A 22,398-nucleotide genomic window follows, 5' to 3' on the forward strand; every position below is an offset into this window, starting at 1 on the left:
AGAAAGCGTCCGATTCAGTCGAAATCTCAGCAGTCATGAAGGCATTACGGAATCAGGGTGTAAACAAGCCGTATGTAAAAATACTGAAATATATCTATAGCGGCTCCACAGCCACCGTAGTCCTCCATAAAGAAAGCAACAAAATACCAATAAAGAAAGGCGTCAGGCAGGCAGATACGATCTCTCCAATGGTATTCCCAGCGTGTTTGCAGGAGGTATTCAGAGACCTGGAGTAGGAAGAATTGGGGATAAGAGTTAATGGAGAATACCTTAGTAACTTGCGATTGGCTGATGGTATTGCCTTGCTTAGTAACTCAGGGGACCAATTGCAATGCACGCTCACTGACCTGGAGAGGCAAAGCAGAAGGATGGGTCTAAAAATTAATCAGCAGAAAACTAAAGTAATGGTTAACAGTCTCAGAATTGAACAGCAGTTTACGATAGATAGCGAGGCACTGGAAGTGGTAAGGGAATACATCTACTTAGGACAGGTAGTGACCGCGGATCCGGATAATGAGACAGAAAGAATCAGAAGAATATTAATGGGCTGGGGTGCGTTTGGCAGGCATTCTCAGATCACGAACAGCAGGATGCCATTATCCCTCAAGAGAAAAGTATATAACAGCTGTGTCTTACCAGTACTCACGTACGGGGCAGAAACCTGGAGGCTTACGAAAAGGGTTCTACTTAAATTGAGGACGACGCAACGAGCTATGGAAAGAAGAATGATAGGTGTAACGTTAAGGGATAAGAAAAGAGCAGATTGGGTGAGCGAACAAACGCGAGTTAAGGACATCTTAGTAGAAATCAAGAAAAAGAAATGGGGGGGGGGCATGGGCAGGACATGTAATGAGGAGGGAAGATAACCGATGGTCATTAAGGGTTACGGACTCGATTCCAAGGGAAGGGAAGTGTAGCAGGGGGCGGCAGAAAGTTAGGCGGGCGGATGAGATTAGGAAGTTTGCAGGGACAACATGCCCACAGTTAGTGCATGACCGGGGTATGGGAGAGGCCTTTGCCTTGCAGTGGGCGCAACCAGGCTGATGATGATCACGATGAATGAAATTTTGCGTGGCAGTATTAAGTTATCGAGAGAATTCGACAGATACACAACATCGCTCCGCCAGCTCTTTTTGGCTGAGGATCTGTTTTAGCTGCAGTTCTATGCTTCCGTTGCACGCGCCGCCGTGATTTTCGACCAGCCACCTCTAGCTAAGCAAGGAAAGCAGGCCAATCGCAGGCGCCCGCGCCACCCTCATTATATGAGGACCAAACAGCACGTGAGATATATTAAGCGTTTGTGATGATGCGTAAAGGTGATGCCTGCGTCAGTGCTCTTTCCAATTTTCCCAACTGACAAAGACTTTTTGCATCTTCACCACCAATCTGGTTTCATCATTATGAGACCACTTTTTATCACTTGACGCATGCGCGGATGAAGTGCAACTTATGAAACCCCTGCCCCCCCCCCCCACCCTCTTTTTCATAGGTATATAAGTTGGCAGTCAGCGTTTCTCCTGTGCTTCTTTCTTGTCCGTATTTATTTTACGTTCTTTTCAGCCATTGGTCGGTTATCTACTTTCACTGCAGCACGCTTGGCCGCACCGAAACCCTCTCTCCTTCTGAGTGTTTCTGCTTCTTGTCAGCTAATTAGGTAAAAGTAACCTGTCAAGCAAGACAATGCTATTCACTTCGAAAGCAAACAAAAGTGGCCCCCTATAAACCAGGAGAGCGTTTGGTTGGGCGGTTCAAATAACTCTGCGGATCACCACCCGATGCTTGCGTCGGAGGTTACGTAAATTTGAGGTCATGAGATTGAAACACAGACTTGCATAACTTTACGTTATAAGGCCCTTGAATGCAGTATAATAAACATACTCGGATGCATTCGGAACAGTGTACTATACCGATAAGAGCACGGCATTACTGCAGGAAGTGCACGCCCCGGTCGTACAGTGTGGAGAGGCAGTTATTTTAACTTCCACTTGTTACTGCTTTCAGATCTTACTTGCTACTTTCGCTTAGACTGTTTCACCTTGGTGCACATTTATTGGTAATGTTTAGAAGCGCGGCGTCAGCCGCGTTATTCTATTATAACAGATAGAGGCACCAGCGCACTGTTTAGGGGCTGCGTCATATTCTTTATGGTAGTGTCGGCGGAGTGGCTAAGAGGGTACATTTCTGACACGAAATCTGAGTTACACCGCGGGAAACCCGGCGAAGTGCTGCACGGCTTTCTTTGTTTCATTTTTTATTGCGATAGCAATTATATGGACACTCCATGCGCATTTCAGCCGTCAAAGTAACCGTCGCCGTCACCGTGAGTGTCTGTATAACGTTCAAGGGCGACAAAATGATCGCCGCGCGCCATATGCTGTATGTGCGAGCGAAAGCATGCGAGGGTGAACCGGCGATCGTGGCTCAATCTGGCGCGCGCGAAGAAAGAAAGTGGAGAGCAAACGCACCGGCTTCCGTCGCGCGAAAGGCCGTGGAAGGATGAAAGGGCGGAGGAAGGGGGGGGGGGGCGACGTTGCGCTCCGGCAGCAACTGCCCATTTTTGCACGGGTAACTGACCATCGCAGCTCAATCTCGCGATCTATATATAAAAGAAAGCGCAGTGGCATCGCGGTAGGGGGAGGGGAGAGTCTTCGACTCCGCCGCCAAGAGCGTACTTTCCACGGCCGTGCGCCATCGTGCGCGCCGTATCTTGAAAGGGATCGATAGGCGGCTCATACTTTTGTGCGCGCTGTTTTCTCGCCGCTCTGGCATTGAAGCGATAGACGCCATGAAAGTCACTTCGCTCGCTGCTGCTGCCGCGTTTGCTCCCAACAGCGTTTTGACAGTGAGTGTTGGCGCTTGTCGAGTGTTATGTGTTCATGTTTGCTCGTGGGCGCTGACACCATGTTTTTTTAATTCAGTTGGTAAGCAAATTTTTCTAAGTTTATGCGGTTAATAAAACTACATCCTTACTCCTATAGCTTTAATCTAATTTGCCATCGCATGGATGCTTCGCTTTTCTTGGGCGAAACTGCGATTTTTTTATGTCTCGAAAACTAGTTCGAGATTACTTAGGTGGACTTCTGAAAGGCTATGGCAGTGATAGAATAAAATGTATCGCTGTAAAAACAAAACATGGTGTGCATCTCGGCAGAACACACATCGGGGGAATGCATGCGTTTTCTAAGGGTGTAAGGGGGAGTTATAGATACGAGAAATCACCCTTTAGAGTGCTCTTTCACCTCAGTGTGACTAATATTAACTAATAAGGTTGCAGACTTGTCTAGTAAACAGGCTCGTATTTTGTCGATTTCAAACGAAAATACCTTCGGCTGGATACCTTGTCAACCGCGTTATTCCTAGTCTTATAAAATCAGTAGCCTACTGTCATACCGATTATGCAGCGGCTCAGGCGAAGTTCCTGTAAGTTTTCTTACTCATCTGCGTACAATTCCTTTTACTCCCAAAGCAGTGCGCTACAAGGGAAATCGGAAGCATTGGATGAGGAAATAATCGTTAAAACTAGTTGTATATAATGTTCCGCTTTTCCGGCAATTTTACGCTGCGACAGCTTAAGGGACGTGCGCCTACTTTTGCCACTGCATAGGAAAGTTACACTCAGTTTGATGTCAATGTAAAGGAAGTCATCTTAGCTTCGTGGACGAAGAAAAAAGTGAAATTCAGCCTCAAGGTATGGCCGCAACTTAATTTGCTACTCGAGAACTTGTGGCTAAATAACGAAACTATTGAAAAATTAATGTTAAGTAGAGTTAGGCTGCAGTTTGCTTCACTTTAGTTCCACGTTTGGAAGATTTCTAACACATGACCCTCGTCACTACAAAGCTAGTGTTGAACTTCCCTCAGTCTCCCAAAAATTGTCCGCTAACTTTTCCAATATCCACATTCTCAAGCGTACATACGCTGCCAACTTACATGATAGAGTGTTCAAAATATGTGTATCATACATTGTCTGTCACGTTTTAGCACACGTGTGCAAGTTAATTTTGCACACATGACGCTTCTCGTGGATCCTCTTTAGGTTGTCAATCTGATCGTCATTTCAAAGTCGATTTCAAACAAGAACTTATTAAAGCTGAACAGGGCACGTCTCGTTGCTGGAGCATTCGCTTCTTGCCGCGGAGCCTTTCTTTCACCACAGTTGATGAATTCGCCTGCAATTCCGTGTGAACCTCGGCATTGTTCAGATTACTAAATTAGCTGCTCGTATCAATCCTTCTAGCTTCTTCCAAAACGTAAACGAAAAAAAAAAAGAAGGCTGAATTCTATGGCAAGCATAACGTTATCGCAAACACTATTACATCTCCGCAACCTTTGCCTCACACTAAAGAACTGACGGGGACAGCACGCTGTAATAGCATCATGGCGCCAGTGGTGCGAACGAGCCTTGACTGCTGCTCTAATTATCATCGTAATAGAATCATTGCCTCATGTACGATGCCACGGTCGAATATACACTCGCCGGCGGACTCTGCCAGTTGATTTCAGCCGTCATATCCAAGCTGGGTAAAATTTTTCTCACTGGCACAGTTCGTATCCAATGTGTTGCTCGCAACTGTACGCGTGCTGTTGTGCGAAGCGCTAGAAGTTAAAAGTGTTAGGAGCCCGAAACTGTCGGTGAGTTCACAAGCCTGCAGAGTCGCTCAGCACAAAAGACGATGACACGATGCCCGTGTCGTCATTACCTTGCCTCGTGGTGTCGTTATTTTTTTTGTGTGTGTGTGTGTGCGTGTGTGTTTTGTAGTGACCGGGCAGTTGAAAATCTCTCGAACAGCTTTGGGCTGCGCGCCTTTGCCTAGAAATATTGGGCTTATTCCGTAGCAACATGTGCAGCATGTACGAAATAAACCGATTCCACTACGCTCGGCTACAATATGGTGGCGGAAGAATGCACAAAATTACTGGAGCTTACAACGCTCAATAAGGCGCACGAATGCAATGCGTATCTCTTGCATCATCTGTAACAGCCAAGCAGGCAAACTTTACCGGCGCGCTACCCTTGCGTGGCAACCTGCACCGACTATAGAGAACGCATATGTTAGGTGACTTTTGCGCTCAGGCATTCCGGACACGTCGTGGGAACTCTGAGTACAGCGTGTGCGTTGGGAATGCGGCTTGCATTCCTGCGGTGTACGGTACATGCGAAGGCACACCGAAATGCAGACCTCGACGAGGAGCGCCACGCTTCATATGCTGGAGACGGCGGCCCGTATGCATTACTCATGCATAGTACCACGCCGAATGGCCGGCTTCAAAGGTGGCGGAAGCTTTCCATACCGCTATCCCCTAATGCATTCATTAAATCGATGTGCAGACCTCAGAATGCGCAAAGAAGCGGATATTTGCGGAGAATACTCGAAGTTCGAGGGACGCGTTCGTCCCGAAAGATGAGAATTCCACTTCATATGGTATGCGAGCATTTTTTTTAAGATGCTACCGCAGGCAGGAAGAACAGCGTTGTCATGCTGCAGATTGAAATCGTGTTGCCCAATGGGGCTAAATATTGCTACTGGGATACCTCACTGTCTTCAACGCGAAATTTTATGGCAGCGGCTAGTTGCCATTTTCTCTCGTTTTGTCCTCCCTTTTCCGTACTCTCTGTTCGCACATATATTCTTCGTAGTGCCGTTCCCGGTTCAACCGCAGCTACATTTCCCTAGCTATCGCTGATGCAAAATCACTCTTTCGGCAAAGTTACGAATTATTTCTTCTTTTGTTCTTTGTTAAGTGATATTGCAATGTTGTCCAACTCTTTCTTAGGTAGATCGTAATAGTGCCACGCTTTTGATGGTACATACGCGCACATAAACAAGAGCTACCGGATGCGTCAGGTATTTGTTACCATGGCGTCGAATCTCTATAGAAAAGAACATTCTCTGTCTATCTGTCTAGGTGCTCACTTTCAAATTTACTAGCCCCTATTAGTTATTCGCCGGCATCAGTTTACAGTCTGATACAGAAGATAAAGCTGTGCGCTCTCCTGGACGCCTTACACGTAGACGTAGGCCAATGATTGAGACTGAAGGCTATTTTGTTCAACAGCCCTAGCAATTTGTTCTAAAGGAAACAATAAAAAAAATTGGTACGGACATCTTGATTCGTGTTTACGCTATCGTCGGTATTCGTGAAGTCGTCATAGTGTTTTGAAATACGTCGCGCACCCCGTGTATCCTGCCGCGAGCGTATCTCTGTTGGTTATCTAAAGTGTCATTCATCTTTCAGATGAACGGAATGTGACATTCTGTTCGTTTTCGTGCCTTCCCACGCAGGTCTCACCATGTGCGACTGCGGTCCGGGCCAGTTCGCGTGCACAAGCTTCGCCGAAGAAGGAACCAACTGCAGCTGCATACCGGCGCGATGGCACTGCGACTCAGACGACGACTGTGGGAACGGCAGCGATGAGCTAGGATGCGGTGAGAAAGAAAGAGATATATATATATATATATATATATATATATATATATATATATATATATATATATATATATATATATATATATATATATGTGTGTGTGTGTGTGTAGACAGGCAAAATAATACTGCGGCGGTGTTCAAATGTGGTTGTGTTGATGCCATCTAGGCAGCGCTAGCATCGGAGCATATCTTGTAAGCTGATTTCCTGGCATTTTAATGGCAACAACTATTCTATGGATCACGAATGCGTCAGCCCGTAGTGCGTCCTCTTGAACGGTCACTCTGTCTCTCACCATGGACCAAAACGAACCTAAAGAAATTTTCGTCTCCAGCGGGGTTTCAGCTACAGACTATGTTCGGGGTCTGGGCATAATTCACAAAAACGTTCTTACACTAAAAATGTTCGTAAGAGCTGAGGCCAGCCAATGGCAATGTTGAACATATCATTATCTACGGCGGCCGGCTAGTGACCAAAAGTATTCACGAACAAAAAGCCTCGTGAACTCGGTCTCTACCTTTCGATAATTTTCTTACGCTATAACATTTAGTCGAAGGAGATTCCAGCTAATCGCAATACCAGTCATATCAGTAGCGAAAGCGGGCGCCAATAGCAAATAGCGCTTGCGAGCGAAAACGCTTGTGAGTACAACAGCACAGGCAGCCATCACTGCACCACCATAATGACATTACGCAATGGTAGGAAAGATCTTATGCTCCTACCATTACGTCACTTACGATATTATACGTGAAGCCAATGCGGCGAGGCAACGCACCACCTTTTGCGCGCTAGGATGAGAGCGAACGTAAATACCCACAAGGATTTCCCTTTGCAATTTCTAGCTCATACCGGGTTCTTGAGAGATTTCATTCAAGTCTGCTGAAGCTTTCATGCACAACCGTTAGAAAGCCCGAGAAAGTTTCTCACTGCGACAGCAGCGGCGCCCACTTTTTCTACTAAGTTTCACGACAGCTTCAGCTTAGATAATTAATTCCGGAGTTTTCAATTTTACCCCACAATCCGTCGGGCTTTCAGTAGTTACGCACATGAAGTCAACACTGTCTATGACGTCTCACACATACAGGTCGTAAAAGAAGGCATCGTGTATCGTATGTGGACTCCATAAGTGTTGCGTATTTTGCAAACGAAGGCAAAGGAAGCATGCCACAACTTCCTCATCTAACGTCGCTGGTCAAAATTACCTACGCTCGCTGTACGAATGCCACAAGGTTGTGCCACTGTGCTTCTAGTCCAGACACAGTGGGCCCAGTTTCGGGCTTACTCCATATTAAATTTATTCGCGCAAGAACGTCCTATCTCAGAGTTATCAGCTCTCGTTAAAAAAATAATAAAATTCTGCAGATCCCATGCACCGTCGGAACCTATGTGATGCGAAACATTTGTTGCTACCTGGCTATCCGGCATTGTTGCCAAGTGAACCAGCGTGGCCAAGTGAACCAACGTGTTTGAGTAAATTGAGTACCTGCGCCTGTGGGTCGGCGAGCGCAGGTATGTGTGACGACAACAGCACGACGACGCGCCCGTTGAAGGCGATCGCACGGCAGTAAATTCATGCTTTCTACGAAGGATGTAGACGCGAGCATATGACATCGCGATCGCTAGGCTTTACACGAGCAGTGGACGAGCGTAAGTGAGAGAAACGTGGCCTGCGACGTCATCTGTGGCTACGTGCTATGTAATCGTACGTATCTATGAATGTGTCACATGGTACGCGTGAAAACGACAATAGCGTTTGCACTTCGGCGAATCAATGTTAGAAGCTGAGTAACTTGGGCAACCGTGAAGTCATTGCAACGTCGTACAATTCTTATCTGGCGTAAACTGCTAGGAGGAAATCAGTGCGGAAAGGTGGGCCGGTCCCTTAGTGAGTGCGGTCTGACACAAGCCCTGAAAGCGCGAGCTGTCAGAGAGAAAGAATACGAGAAAGCGGCACGGGGGCCACGCACATAGTTTTCAAAGATCCGGCGGCCTTCGCAAAGAGAGAAGTTTGCATGTGTCGAGGCTGGAACACTTGACAGTATGGGAGTGACATTGTTCGAGATTTTATAATGACGAATGTAGTAATGTACCATTCGATAGTCACTATTCGTAGATGCGAATATATTTGGAGTACTATTCGAACATTCCGAAACGTCAACTGTACCCGATTAAACACAAAATTGTAGCGAAAGTACAGTCAATTTTCGTCCCCGTGGGCACAGCATAGACATGAAACGTGAGAACTTGCTTAAAAGAGCACACTACGTCGCTTAGGGCGCCGTACTTTTCTTGCTCCTAATTTTCCGTGTTTGCTTTTAATAAGAAGCGATTCATAGCGTACGACCGAATGACAGAAACTTGCTAACCTAAAGATTACTAGGAAGTGAACGCCGTCTTATATTAATTGTCATAACAACTATTTATTATTTGAAATGTTTTCGAAATCAATTCAACGTTCGATTCGATTTGCTTCTCACATTATTCGATTTGTATTACATTCGGTCTCCAATATCGTTATTCGCGCACCTCTACTAGACAGAGGCTAAAGAATTCTAAACTAGTAAATGCTAAAATTCTAAACTAGTAAATCCAGTAAGGCTGACACTTTCTTGTAAACTTACTGTTTTATCTCGTTTTTCCAATAGTTAGTTGCTTTTCGACATATTATTACGAAACAGGCAATAACCAAATACGCGATCGTGGCTTAATGGCCAGAGCACCGGGATGCTGTATAATCAACGGCATGGGTTCCGTTCCACCGTCGGTAACGCAATGTCTTTCTTTATCAAAGCTGCGCGAGACCGGAGCTTATCTACCTACCTATCTACCTACCGCAAAGTACCAAGAATGAGGCAAAGAATGGTTCACATTAAAAAAACACCGAGCACCCAAAGTTAATCCGAAGTGCACTGAAAAGGTGCCTGTCATTATGTCAGTATTCCTGCAAAAGCGTTCTTCCGTATCAAGGAACGAATTGCAGATTGCCACGAAACACGTGAAAGCTATTCCTTCGAATGTGCACAGTGCGTTCACTATGCCATAAAGGCGCTTTTCTTTTTCTTTGGGCGGCTTAGTGGCTAAAGAAGAGGAAGTGGATGAGGTAGATTGACCATAAAGTTATCTTTACGCTCTCTCCGTTTTTCCTAAAATCTCTTGGTCAGCCTTTTCGTCTTCTGACGTCATCTCAACTTGGCCTAACTGCGAACTAAGGCCCTTCGCAACGAAATGTGATGGGAAAGCTCCGCACGGCGGCCTATGCGCATGCATTTGTCAAAGTCAAAGGTCGAGGTGACAAAATAGGAACAAAGGCTAATCTCTGAACACGCACATATAACGGGAAAAATCAACGCGATAGAGATAGCCAATTTCCACACAAACGCCTAGGTCGTCAGGTAAGCGCGGTCATGCCCGGCCATTTTGCTTCTGGGAGACCCCGTCTTTACTGAGACCCATTTCAGCCCTCAGTGATTTGTGACTCGTAAAGCAGGTCTCGTAGCCCCGACTACACCTAAATCCCTGCCCGGCCGCTTGGGCACCGTCTCGCACTGGTGGCCTTCCTTATAACTGGCCCATAGAAGGCACACGTCGTTGCTATAGTAACGGGTCCTAGCACTGGCTCCGGCCGTTTCGTTACCAGCCCAGCGCGGAGCTCTGCGTCCCCGAGATGCATTAATCCCGTCGCACGTATAGAGAAAGTTTCAGACACAGATAAGCCACGCTGTAAAAAGCGACATGAATGGGCGTCTGCGCAAGCGACATTGTCTGCAATATGCTGCGATGCACGCTTGTTGCGCCGCTGTCATAAACCAGCCTAGAAAAATCGGTGCCAAACAGAAAGCCATTGCGCACAAGGGCTTTCGTGCACTTGTTCTTTGCGTTGAATTACGTCATTGTCCCAAATACACTGCAGAATGCAAATAACGAATAGCAGCCCACCTTTTCTGGCAAGGAGATCAAGCTTCTAATTCGAAAGCCGAAATGTCGTAAATCCGGACGAGGTTTAAAGGGAAGGTTTCCAGGCAAACCCCCCGGACTTGGCTCACCGTCGCAACGGCTGCTGAGTGCTGCTGTTGCTATATTGCAGAATAACTCTCCATACAGGACAGCACTCGTATAATCAATCGGCTTATATATATCCAATCGGCTTATTCAATCGGCCAAATTTCGCAGTGAAACAACAGACGACACAGAAATACCCTCATTGCCACAAATATTCACCTTGAAACGCATCATTCCTTCAATAAAGCTAAGCTTTTTATGATTTCTGTTCTGATGTTTTGCGTGCTTGCTCTTTCCGATTCTTGCCGTGTAAGGTGGGCTGGCCTTGGAGATGGTGCAATAGTAAACTAGGGGGTGATAGAAACATTTATTGCGAATGATACATAAATGGTGGGGGCTGATATATAGGCTGATCCCGGGGGTTGCTTAATACTATGTGGACTAACCGCGGAATGTAATCCGTGATAGCGGGGATCAACTGGTTCGTGTGGTGGGGATTTGCACGTTTTGCACGCCGGCACCTAATGCCTAATGTGCGCAACCTGTTGCGGCCTGGTGAACAGTTCTAGAGCATATAATTAACCACTTCAATGAAAACTACGCTTCAGCTACATTTCAATTTGTCCATTGCATCAACATGGAGATCTCTTGCTTACGCATTAGGATTGCGTCTTTAGCGCAGAAGCTGCTTATGGCTACGTCGCCTGAAGACTTTCTATAAAGAAAATGCGTCATCACCAGATGTGGCGGAGACAAGCCTGCACGCTTCAGGTGAAACGGGTAGCCATTTATGACGCAATTGCCTCCCTCACGGAAAGTCTATGGTGTTTTATACTTTTGGTGTCGTTTGTATCACCTCAAAAGCAAAGTGACGGCATCATTTTGGCGGTCTTCTTGAAGTAGATTCTCGATGCTGGGGCATGCAGACCTGACAAATGGTAACGGAAACACGGCTCATCATTTCATTCGCTTGGATTAGCGTTGCTTTAGGTAACACATACACACTTATTTTTTGGTGGTGACTCGCGCCTTGAAGTGGTAGAAACACTATTTGACGTATACAAGTTTATGAGTGCGTCAAAGTGCCTACACCTTCCGGGATATCAAATAAGTGATTTGTCATGTTCAGTGTCCTTGTACTTCTAGTTGTCGATTCATTCGTCGTCATGCAGCAGTCTGCTAGCGTCCTGGTTAGTTAAGAAGGTAGAGGGACCACCCGGAAATACGCGTGTCGCGGGTTCAAGTCCCGAGTCAGGACGAATTCTTCCTCAACTGTGAAGCTTTCTTTCTCGGAAACAAACATGGGTTTCCATTGTAGCCTTTGGATGGGTCACAGTTTTTTTTTTCATAACACTTCATCCACCTTGCGGGCTCCTGAAGAACTGACCTGCCATTCACGTGCTACCTACTCAGACCCCTTATTGATATTTATCTATTTCGTTGTTTCTTCAGCGCTCATTAGTCTTAGCTTCTACTGCCACCGAGAAACAGAGGCAGAATTGGCGTCTTGTCATCATCATCACGATCATCATCATCATCATCATCATCCTATTTTATGTGCACTGCATGCAGGACGAAGGCCTCTCCCTGCGATCTCCAATTACCACTTCTCCTGCGCCAACCGATTCCAACTAGCACCTGCCATATTGTAGTACACTTACAATATCAATGGGGCATAGCGCTGTCACCTAGGAATAGATTATAAAGCGCTTATACAGCATTCCGAATCCCACATATATAGGTGGTGTAATCTTCCTTCGTGTAATTGTCTTATACTTCGCTGTCGCTATAACTGCTTCATCTTTTCGGAGAAACTGCAGCCTTTTTTTTTCTTTTTTTTGTGAGTTCAAGTATAAGCACTGCTGCGCATGACTGCTATACATTCGTATTTCGAATGAATTCGGCTTGGCCTCATTTCGATTACTGAGCAAATTATACAGGGTATCCCAAATATCATGCACCAAGGTTTTTTTTTTTTTTAAGAGCAATTGCTTTCCTCGAAAAATACTACTGCATATTCTTTCTAGTACTATGGAGTAGCCGCAAGTAATGTTTTTGTTACTAAGATTCAATAAGGTAGTTGTATTTAATTATCTTGCTCGGGAAGTACAGTCCCAGTTATAAAAATGTCAATGAGGCATTTGTAGAGACCCCCAAATGACATCCAGCTGCGGTATATTCAGGGACGTACTAATTGCGTACTAACTTCTTCCGACTGGTAAAGAAACCCCCCAAAATCTGAAAAATACCACGTGAGTGCGCTCCCACCCGCATCATAAAGCAGCACTCTCAAACAAGCTGATTGAAAGCAACTGCATTATTGTCGCAAGCCCGAAGAGACAGCGCATCAGCTTGTTGATGGTACGGACGGAGCACCAACAGCAGAGCTCGAAGCTTCGCAGCTATTTCTTCCTCTCATTTCTACGTCACACTTATTATCCGTCTCTCAAGGCTGACTCATCACATATACAACAAAAGCGCCTTGATAAAGCGGCCGAAGCGCCGCTCTGACCATGCACGAAACGCGAAAAGCATTGCAATAAGAAAGAACGGTTCAAAATCCCGGTTCTGCTCGCACCACATCGAAAGAGTGCGCACGCAGCGTTATTTCGCACCAGAAACTTGTGGCCAAAGAAGCCAGATTAAAGTGATGGCTTTATTTTTAGTGAGAGTGCATTCATTCTGCAAAAGCAGATTCGTGAGAAAAAATAAAAGCAAAATAAACAGATGGGGAAACAACCCACGTGTAGAGAAAAAGGCAAAACCAATGCGTTCAAGAAAGTAAATGTGCCACTTCTAAATTGGCTGAATTGGCAATCTGGGCGTCTGCACAAAACAAACAAAAAGAACATCAGATCTAAATGTGCCCTTATTACCTCGGCACTCCTAAGCGCCGTTGAGCACCAGCTGCTGCTTATAGGACGTGTTCGAATAGGTCTCCTGCTGCGGCTACGCAGCACTGAGTCCGCTTTATCAAATCATCAGTGGATTTCTTGATGACCGACGCTGGAATTCTGCGGCTGACATCCATTATCCTTCCTTCAGCTCATCTCACGCCGTCGTCTCGGTCATGTAAACACGATCCTTCACATACCCCCAAAGAAAAAAATCAGATGGAGAGAAGTCAGGTGACCAAGCCGGTGAATTAGAGAACACATGCCTTCCAATCTATTGCGCATGAAAAGTCGCATCCGGCCAGTTTCGTGCTCGGCTGCTGCTGTGTGTTGCCTCCCCCCCCCCCCCCCCCCCCCCCCCCCCACCTTCTTGCTGCTGCCACAGAAGTGGAATACGTGACAGCGGGACTTCGTGGAGAAACTGATCCACTATTCCTTCAAGGAGTTCGTTCACGTAACGCTGTGCAGTCAGTGTGTGATCGAAGATGAGACGAATTATAGGACCAGCGTGAGTTCCGCACCAAATATTGAACGACCACTTGTACTAGTGCCACGTGCACTTTACCATGTGTGGACTGGAGTCACTCCAATAGTGTGCATCATGCAAGTTTACCTGGGCGTTTCTGTAAAAATTGGCTTCATCTGTCCACATGGTGTTGCTGAGAAAGTCCGACGACTCATTGGCTTTTGTTAGTACCCAATTGGAGAAATCTAGACTTTTCTGCAGCTCCCTGTCTTCCAAGCAGTGGTGCAGGTTAAGGTGGTAAGGTTGAAAGAGCGAATCATTTAGAATCCACCGAACTGATGACTTGGAAATTGGTGCCTGGGCGGCCACGTCCCGCACGCTAGCATGAGGGTTTTGAGACCACAAATGCTAGAACATCCGTGCATAGGCTAGGAGTCGCTGTTTCTGTAGCCGCCGCTGTTTCCGCAAGCTGCCGGTTTGTCTCAGGTATTCATAATTTCTGATGATTTTCGGTGCGTTTGGTCCACCGCTACACTTCCAGGACTGATATATATTTGCAGCCTTCTTGTTGCCATTTACAGCTCCCAAGGCAAGGATAATCATTGCCTTCTGCTCGTTAGCGAAACACATGGCGCCTGGGACGAAACAAAACACAACTTTATACTTTGCACTGACCTTATCAATTCACTTTGGGGCGATAGGTTCTGTGGCAAAATGAATAAAAAAAGAACCATCCGTGCACTAACTCTGGGCCATCCAGCGAGCCGAGGAAGCCGCCAAGGGACAACAACCCTTGGCCGAAGCCTAGGCGGGGTCCTGGCCCAACCCACCAAATCGCAAGGCACTGAATAAAGTTATTTGAATGAATCCGTGCACTTTATCTACGCTAACGCAATAGATATCACTGCCTTTTTTTAACTAACACTAAACGCGACGTGTTACTTCGGCTCGGGCGCGGTAGATAAGGCGCTAGCTCGGTCACGATGTCTTTTTTTTTATTTTTGCGTTTATTTTGTGGCTAACTCAGAGGGAGCCTGTTCGAGGGCGATGCTGTATGAGGCGGGTAGGAGCGCAGTCTCGTGGTATTTTTCATATTTCTCGTGGTTTATTTATCACATTCGGGAAAATTATTACGCAATTAGTACGTCGCTGAAGATACCGCAGTTAGATATCCCTTTGCTGTGCCTACAAATTCCTCGTTGACACTTTGATAATTAGGAGAGTACGTGCTGGGTTAAATAATTATTTAAATTGCCTAATAAATCTCAATAACTGAAAAATTCCTGGCGGCTTCTCCACTATACTGGAGACAATAAGAACTATGTTTCCTTCCAGTAACGCGATTGCTCCTTTTTGAAGATCATGTTGCATGATAATTGGGGCGCCCTGTATTTATTTATGACCTATGCATGGAAGTAGTCGTGTTTCCATCCCTGATAAATGCTGTAAATTATTAGATTTTTTTTCATGATACGTTATTATTGCCTACTGGAATTAGAAGCAATACTCAGACAAATATCATGCACGTGCATTACACACGACGTTGATAATAGAGTATACCGAAGGGGTCACGTAAGTCTGCGGTTTTTTTTTTTTTTCAGTGTCAGAAAACAAGCAAATGAAACTTCAAATGAGGGGAACATGGACAAACATATTCATTCTGTAGGCACAGGCTGTCCATACCTTTTGAAATAATATTGAATTGGCTACCCCCATCTTTTTCAAAAATATAGCAAAATCTGTCTTGTGGTGTACATACCTAATCGTGTTATGTATGTACATGGTGTTTACAGTGGAAATATAAAACAATGTTGAGTTGACAAAATACGGATGAGGCAGCTACCGCTTTGCGTTTGTCCTCCTATTGTCAGGATTCTCAGAGATAAAGCGAAAGCATAAATTATGTGCTGTACACGTCCGCGCCAACAATAGACAGGTTTAGTACTGCGTACGCAACGGCGTTGCGCACGTAAGACCGCTACGTTCTGCAAAGTGCGCATGTGCGGAAGGCAACACGAACGGTACGTGATGCGTGCGCGGCCACTGCATACGCACGGATCCGATTATTACATGCGTGCGTGGACAGCTTTGCATGCTGCTCTCGTGCTTCTAGTTTGTTCGTGAGGGCGCGAGACAAACGAGTTCCGCAAAATGGCGGCGTCAAAGGTGACCAGCGGAAGGCTGTGCTTTTCGATGGCCTGCGATTTGGCTTCGCTGCGTGAAGTGAGCGCGCAGAAACCATTCCCAGTTCCTGCACGGTGGGAATGCATAGCAAAATATAGGAAATTTTGTCTTTGAGAAAGTGTTCAGTGTGCGCTGTTTGCGCGAAAGGCTCGGCCTCCTGTTGGCGCAATTCGTCGCAAATGACCGTGCCAGCGTCAGAAAGCCAGTATGCGTTATTTATTGTTTTACTTTTCCCGATACGATTCGTGTACTGCATCCGCATTAAACGTGGAATCTTTTAAAGGCCTAAGTACAGTTCGACGTAGCGTGAACGTGCGCGCACGTTACATCACGTTGGCGAGATCGAGAGCGTTCGACCGATGGTTCGACCCAATGGCGGCCGTGGCCCACGCGCTCCAACGTGCCCGGTGTCTAACAGCGCTCGCCCGCTTACGTACTACGTAGGCAGCACTAAAAGCCCTGACGTGACACGTGCTCCAACGTTCCGCGAAGCCATTACGTGCTGCTTACGTATCGTCATGGCGCAGTACTAAACTGTCTGATGAGGCAGTAAGCTATTAGCCACACTAAAGTTTTAGGTGAAAGGGTTGAGGTAACTCACAAGAAACCTCAAATGATTTGGGGAACAAAACTCTGGTAATGATGCTTTAGGTGTGAGAGGGGAGGTGGTCTTCGGCATCACCGGGGGGGAAGGGGGGGGGGCTCTGTCCCCCTTGCCGGAAGACTTGGGAGGGGTCTGGGGCCCCTCCCAAGTACATATGCGGATGTTATATATGCGGATGTTATCACTCTCTGGGTCAACCGGGGAAGTGATTCAGCCGTCGAAAGCCTGCTCCAGGCCGCCACCGACATCATAGTCGATTACGCGACCGAGAGAGGCCTGGCAGGCTTGCCGCAGAAATCAGAAATGTTTATATACAATCCGAAGCACTTAAGGTGGAAGGCACCGTCGGAGATCAAAATTAAAGTGGCGGGTAAGGAGGTACCAATATTCGAGCAAATTTGAATCTTGGGCCTGATTCTCCAGTCACACGGCCACAATGGCGATACCGTCAAGAGGCTGCAGAATAACGCAATACAGACCCTGAGCCTAATTAGGCGGGTGGCCAGCAAAGGCCGAGGGTTAAAGGAGAAAAATCTGATTAAACTAATACAGGCGTACATATTCAACCGGGTGAGCTACGCAACGCTATATCTCGATTTGAAAGTGGTGGAAAGAGAAAAGATTGATTCTCTAATGAGAAAATGCGTAAAAGGAGCGCTGGTACTGCCCATGTGCACATCCACATAGAGACTGATGGCTCTAGGAGTGCGCAGCACATGGGCAGAACTGGCGGAAGCGGTGCGAACCTCTCGAATTGAGACTTAACACCGCGAGGACAGGAAGAGCCATATTATCCAAAATTGGAATAAATCCGGACAGAGGCCCCACCCAAAAGGTGGAAGTAGATAGGGAAGGGAAAAAAAACTGATTATCCCCCCCCCCCCCTGCCAAAAAAGATACGCCCGGAACATAGCAAAGACAGGAGGCATAAACGAGCCGAAGTATTAAAGTCAGATTCGGTAAAATTTCGGAACTTGAGGTGGCCTATGTAGACGCGGCGGGAGGTAGCGGCAGTTTTACGGTGGCAACGGCCGTCAGCGGCCGGGGTATTCCCGTGACCGCTGTCACTCTGCGCGGGCGCAGCATAGCAGTTGCCGAGGAAATTGCGATCGCATTAGCTTGCGCTGGAACGGACGCAAAATTTGTGACGAGTGACAGCAAAACTGCCATACAAAATTTTAGCAAGGGAAGGATCTCGCCCTTAGCGGCCAGAATCCTAGGCCGGAGAAATTTAAATAGAAGAATTCAAATAATTTGAACTCCGGCGCCCGAAGCCGCCCCCGGCAACGAGGCGGCCCACGAGCTGGCTCGAGCTCTCTACCGCCGAGCCGCTACGGAGCTCCTCGATGACCGAGGGAGCGGAGAGCGCATGCTAAAATATGGGGAGATCACGCAGCATTATAGATTGGCTCGTAGACTGGTATCTCCGCCAGACCCAAAATTAAACAACAGGCAAGCAGTCGCGGGGAGACGACTGCAAACTTATACGTATCCGCACCCGGTTATGGCGAACCACATGTTCCGCGAGGCCAGGAGAGATAAGTGTAATCTTTGTGGGGCGAGAGGGACCCTCGACCACATAATATGAGAAGGTCCGTACTCTTCTGGGAGAACGCATAAAGTAGGTAGTAGAGACACCTGGGAGACCCTGCTGCGCAGCTCGGACTCTGAGCTTCAGCTCCGGCTCGTCCAACTGGCTGAGGAGGCTGCTGGGACCCAAGACCTCCCAGCCTGCATCTGAGGCGGCTTGCACTCGCCCCCTAACCTGCGTGTCGGGGGTTGGATAGATCACCTTATCCGTTGGAAAATAAAGTTTATTCTATCTAAGCGTGATACGTTGGTTAACGGTTTATGTGAAATTGTGGCCGTGCGCATGCTTACAAGAATTTTGTTAAACACCTATTTACAAACTAGTGGCGTATTTAAGAGCGCCGCAGAATACATCAGTTTCCCGCACATTGTTTCAATAGGTTCAGTTTCCAAAACATTTATATTTATTGTAGAGCTACAGAGCTGTAAACATGATTCTTTACTATTGAAGGGATATATAGCGTTGGGGCGCCCCATGTCACAGAAAATCTGTCAATACTTCTTTTTGGTTGAGTTGGTCCATCTTGAAACATATGGGTAACAGCGCAAACAGACGACCACAAGAAGAGAGACACGTGCACATAAGCGCTGACTAACAACTAGTTTTATTGGCAAGGATAGCACACCTAATATATACCAGTGCGAAGAAATGGGAAATGAAGAGGAAAACCTGTCACAGGTGATAGCGTGCCAACAACGCAAGCACAATGCAGCCAACCAAGCGCAACAAAACGCAAACAGTAATTTTCCTTTTTTTCTTCTTTTTTGCAATCAGAGGCTCCGACAGCCACATCCAGAAAATCAAATTTAGTATCAGAGAGATCAAGGGAAGGAGTGCTAAAGCACTTGCTACCTAATTTTCTACGTAGCCTGCCACAACCTACCACATTAGAACATTATAAAGTTTGACCTGACATTAGCCCAGTGGAATTCATCCGATTTCACAAGTGCACGCCTCCATACTCTGGACCCTAATTTACAGCTCCATATTCCGCCCGAGCTTCCACGACGTGACTGCACCCTTTTATCCGTCTATGGCTTGGGGTAGCATTTTCAAATGCCTACTCTTTCCTTATCGGAATGGCCAACAGCCCACTGTGTGACTTCTGCGGGTGCAACGAAACGATCGAGCATCTTCTTTGTCAGTGCTCTCGTTTTAACCCACAAAGAACTGTCCTCTCAGCCACCTTAGACAAACTGGACAAGCGCCCAATGACAGAAAGCAAGATCCTTGGAACCTGGCCTACGCGAACATCAGCGCGATCCGCTATGAAGGCGCTGCTGCGATACTTGAAAGACACGGGACTTTCTGACAAATTGTGACAGTACACTGTGTGGCGCAGGACTGTACGGTGACACTGGGTAAGACTAGGAATGCCTTTGCGGGTTGCGTGACAGTGCCCACAGAAATAGTTCGTGTGTACGTGCGTGTGTGTGCTTAGGTTCTTTTTTCCTTTTTTTTATCCTTCTTTCTTTCTCACCTATTGCATCCCCTTTCCCCTCCCCCAGTACAGGGTAGCCAACCAGAGATAGTCTCTGGTTAACCTCCCTGTCTTTCCTTTCCCTTTCTCTCTATATATCTATCTAGAAATGCGGGTTATATTGCCACACCATTCTACAACCAAAGTTCCTCATACCTTATCTTACATTTTTCACAAAATTATTCCTCCATAGTTTGAGAAGGACAGCCCACAAACAAATTTCATGAAACAAAATACCGGCAGCGCATACCTTCTAGGTGAAATCTTCTCGGATTTAAATATTAAAAGCGCGAAACAATAACAGAAACCTGGGGAGGTATTCTGTAGGAGTCCACTTAGTGGACTGTCCATTTCGGCCACTCCTGATTGGCTCGGACCACTCATATCCTCCTCGCTCGTACAGCTGCATCCAATTAGCAGCAGCCGGAATGGACAGTCCACTAGGTGGATTCTTATAGAATACCTCTCACCCCCCCATTAAGGTAAGTTTTTGGCGCTGCTGTGCACTACCTCCGGGATCGACCCACGCAAGAGGCCGCGTTTCTAAATTAATTATTTAAATTATGGGGTTTAACATGCCCTAACCACTTTCTGATTATGAGGCACGCCGAAGTGAAGGACTCCGGAAATTTCGACCACCAGGGGTTCTTTAACGTGCACCTAAATCCAAGTACATGGGCATTTTCGCATTTCGCCCCCATCGAAATGCGGCCACCGTGGTCGGGATTCGATCCCGCGACCTCCATGCTCAGCAGCCCAACAACACCATTTTTTTTTTTTTTTGCTTACGGGGGTATGAGCCATTGCTTAAAGGGGTATCTTGTATACCGGGACACTATCTCACACCGGCAGCAATGTAAAATGGAAAATGTTATGGTGGACGTATAAAGCGTTTAATAGCACTGTTTTAGGAACACTGTCAAATCGCCCAAACGAGCCAACTCACCCAAATCAAGGTATCACTGTATTTCAGCCACTGATGTAATATTTCGCAATAATGGGGAAGTATAATGGCATAAATTTATTGAAAATTAAGTGTATAGACGGAGTACGGTGTTTCCGAAAAATTTCTCAAGCAAGTGTTCGAAAGTTATATGCGTACAGCGTTTCAAACGAGTCAGTCATATGTGAGCAACATTTTAGAGTGTGTGGTTTAGTCACAGGCAACTAAAATGTCTAGTGCTGCTGGTCGAAAGAAACAGCTCCTCTGAATAATGGGCCGTAATTGTGCAAGGTCGCGGAAGCCTTCACCCTATTTCTTTTTCAATTTGAGCTCGCATGAAATACAAATGTACGAAGAAAAGTGCTGCAAATGTGCTAGAAACCATCGACTCACACATCTGTCGGCTAAACTTAACGCAGACTCGTCACTTTTGTGAAAAATAAAAATAATTGTGTCACTTACCAAGATGTTGATTGAAGTTCCTGCTACAGCCCGCTACTCTCTCTAGCCTGATATGAACCAACTTTCCCTCTCGTATGTGCTCTACGTACTTTGGCTCGCTTGCCTACCGCGTCACATGCACATTGAATATCTTCCTTGCAGCCTCAATGGTGGACACCCGCTTGCTATATAGAGCGCTTTCATGGCTCAGGAACTTCGCTGTTCAAGTGCTCCCGTGGCACCTATATGCTGGCTTTATCCAAGTAATGGATGGCCTGCACACGCAAAGTTTAGCCTCTGCAGTCGCGCACTCCATCTTGCGGGCTCATTCTATACCAATATATTCACTCCTGCCGCTTCGGGCAGATGCCGGAGCAGTTCTGCTAGGATGAGGTTGCGAGCTTGAGCGATCAATGCCGCCCAACTAACCTCAGCTCTGACACGTACGATACCACGCTGGCCTTGGATGAACCTACCTTCGTTCGTTTCATGCGCTGCAGTAGGTTCTGGCGCTTCTTTTCTCATTCACGGAGTGTGAACCCGAAAGAAGTCAAAAAACGTATGTTCAGAGATGCTGTCTTGCTTATGCACACTACCGCCACGCTTTCAATGCCCCAAGAAACGAGTGGGGGCGTCTGCAGGCTCCTTTCTTTTGTACCACATTTCGGGAAAAAAGAAAAATTATACTCCTACACGATGGCCTACCACTTTACTTCTTGTCATTTGAGAACTATATTTGATTACCTCGTGAATTCGCATTCGTAAGTGACGTTGACAGAACAATACGGCGTAGAAAGTTTTCTGTTCAACGGAGGTCCAGAGGGCTGGCGTCGGAACGAATAAGCATTCAAAAAGCTCGTGGTACGGCACTAGGACATGACAGGCTGCGCAATTTAGACGAAAGATACGGGAGCGATAGAAGGCATAAAAGAACAATGAGCTCGAAAATGAAAAAAAAGAAAAAGAAAGAGAAAAGAAACGAGCAGACAATAAGGAAAGCAATTGCAGTGATCACATGATCCTCTCTCCGGTCAAAGGCTCTTCACTATTCAGGGCCGTTTCTGCGACGAGTTAAGTCAGCCCCGTCGAAAGGCACTCTGCCGCTCGTAAATTATGCGCGTTTCACAAATGTGATTAGCACTGCGCACTATGCCAAGAAAAATAAGACGTTTCGGAATCAGATCAAAGAGGACTTGCAATTTAAGCACATTCTGCAGTTTCCGTACGCGCGAAAGAACAAGTGCGCTGCACGCAGTTAGCCGTATAAGCTGCGTTCAGGGTCGCCTGTCCGCGTTTCGTACATATTTCTTTCTTTTTTGCTATGACGCGGGTGCTCTTGGAAAAGGGAACCTTGTTACATGCGCTCGCT

The 22,398-nt window shown here is 46.5% G+C and overlaps 1 protein-coding gene across 2 annotated transcripts in view; it reads left to right on the forward strand.

Annotated features, from left to right (window-relative positions):
- LOC142579685 (low-density lipoprotein receptor-related protein 4-like) overlaps nt 1-22,398 on the forward strand; it is a 222,404-nt gene that overhangs the window by 99,715 nt on the left and 100,291 nt on the right. For both annotated transcript variants that reach the window (XM_075690146.1, XM_075690147.1), the window contains exon 2: nt 6,285-6,428. In XM_075690146.1, coding sequence (XP_075546261.1) covers nt 6,285-6,428 — 144 coding nt within the window. The remainder of the gene's footprint in view (nt 1-6,284; nt 6,429-22,398) is intronic.

The sequence above is a fragment of the Dermacentor variabilis genome, chromosome 4 (assembly GCF_050947875.1).
Source record: "Dermacentor variabilis isolate Ectoservices chromosome 4, ASM5094787v1, whole genome shotgun sequence".
In the NCBI taxonomy this organism is placed as follows: Eukaryota; Metazoa; Arthropoda; class Arachnida; order Ixodida; family Ixodidae; genus Dermacentor; species Dermacentor variabilis.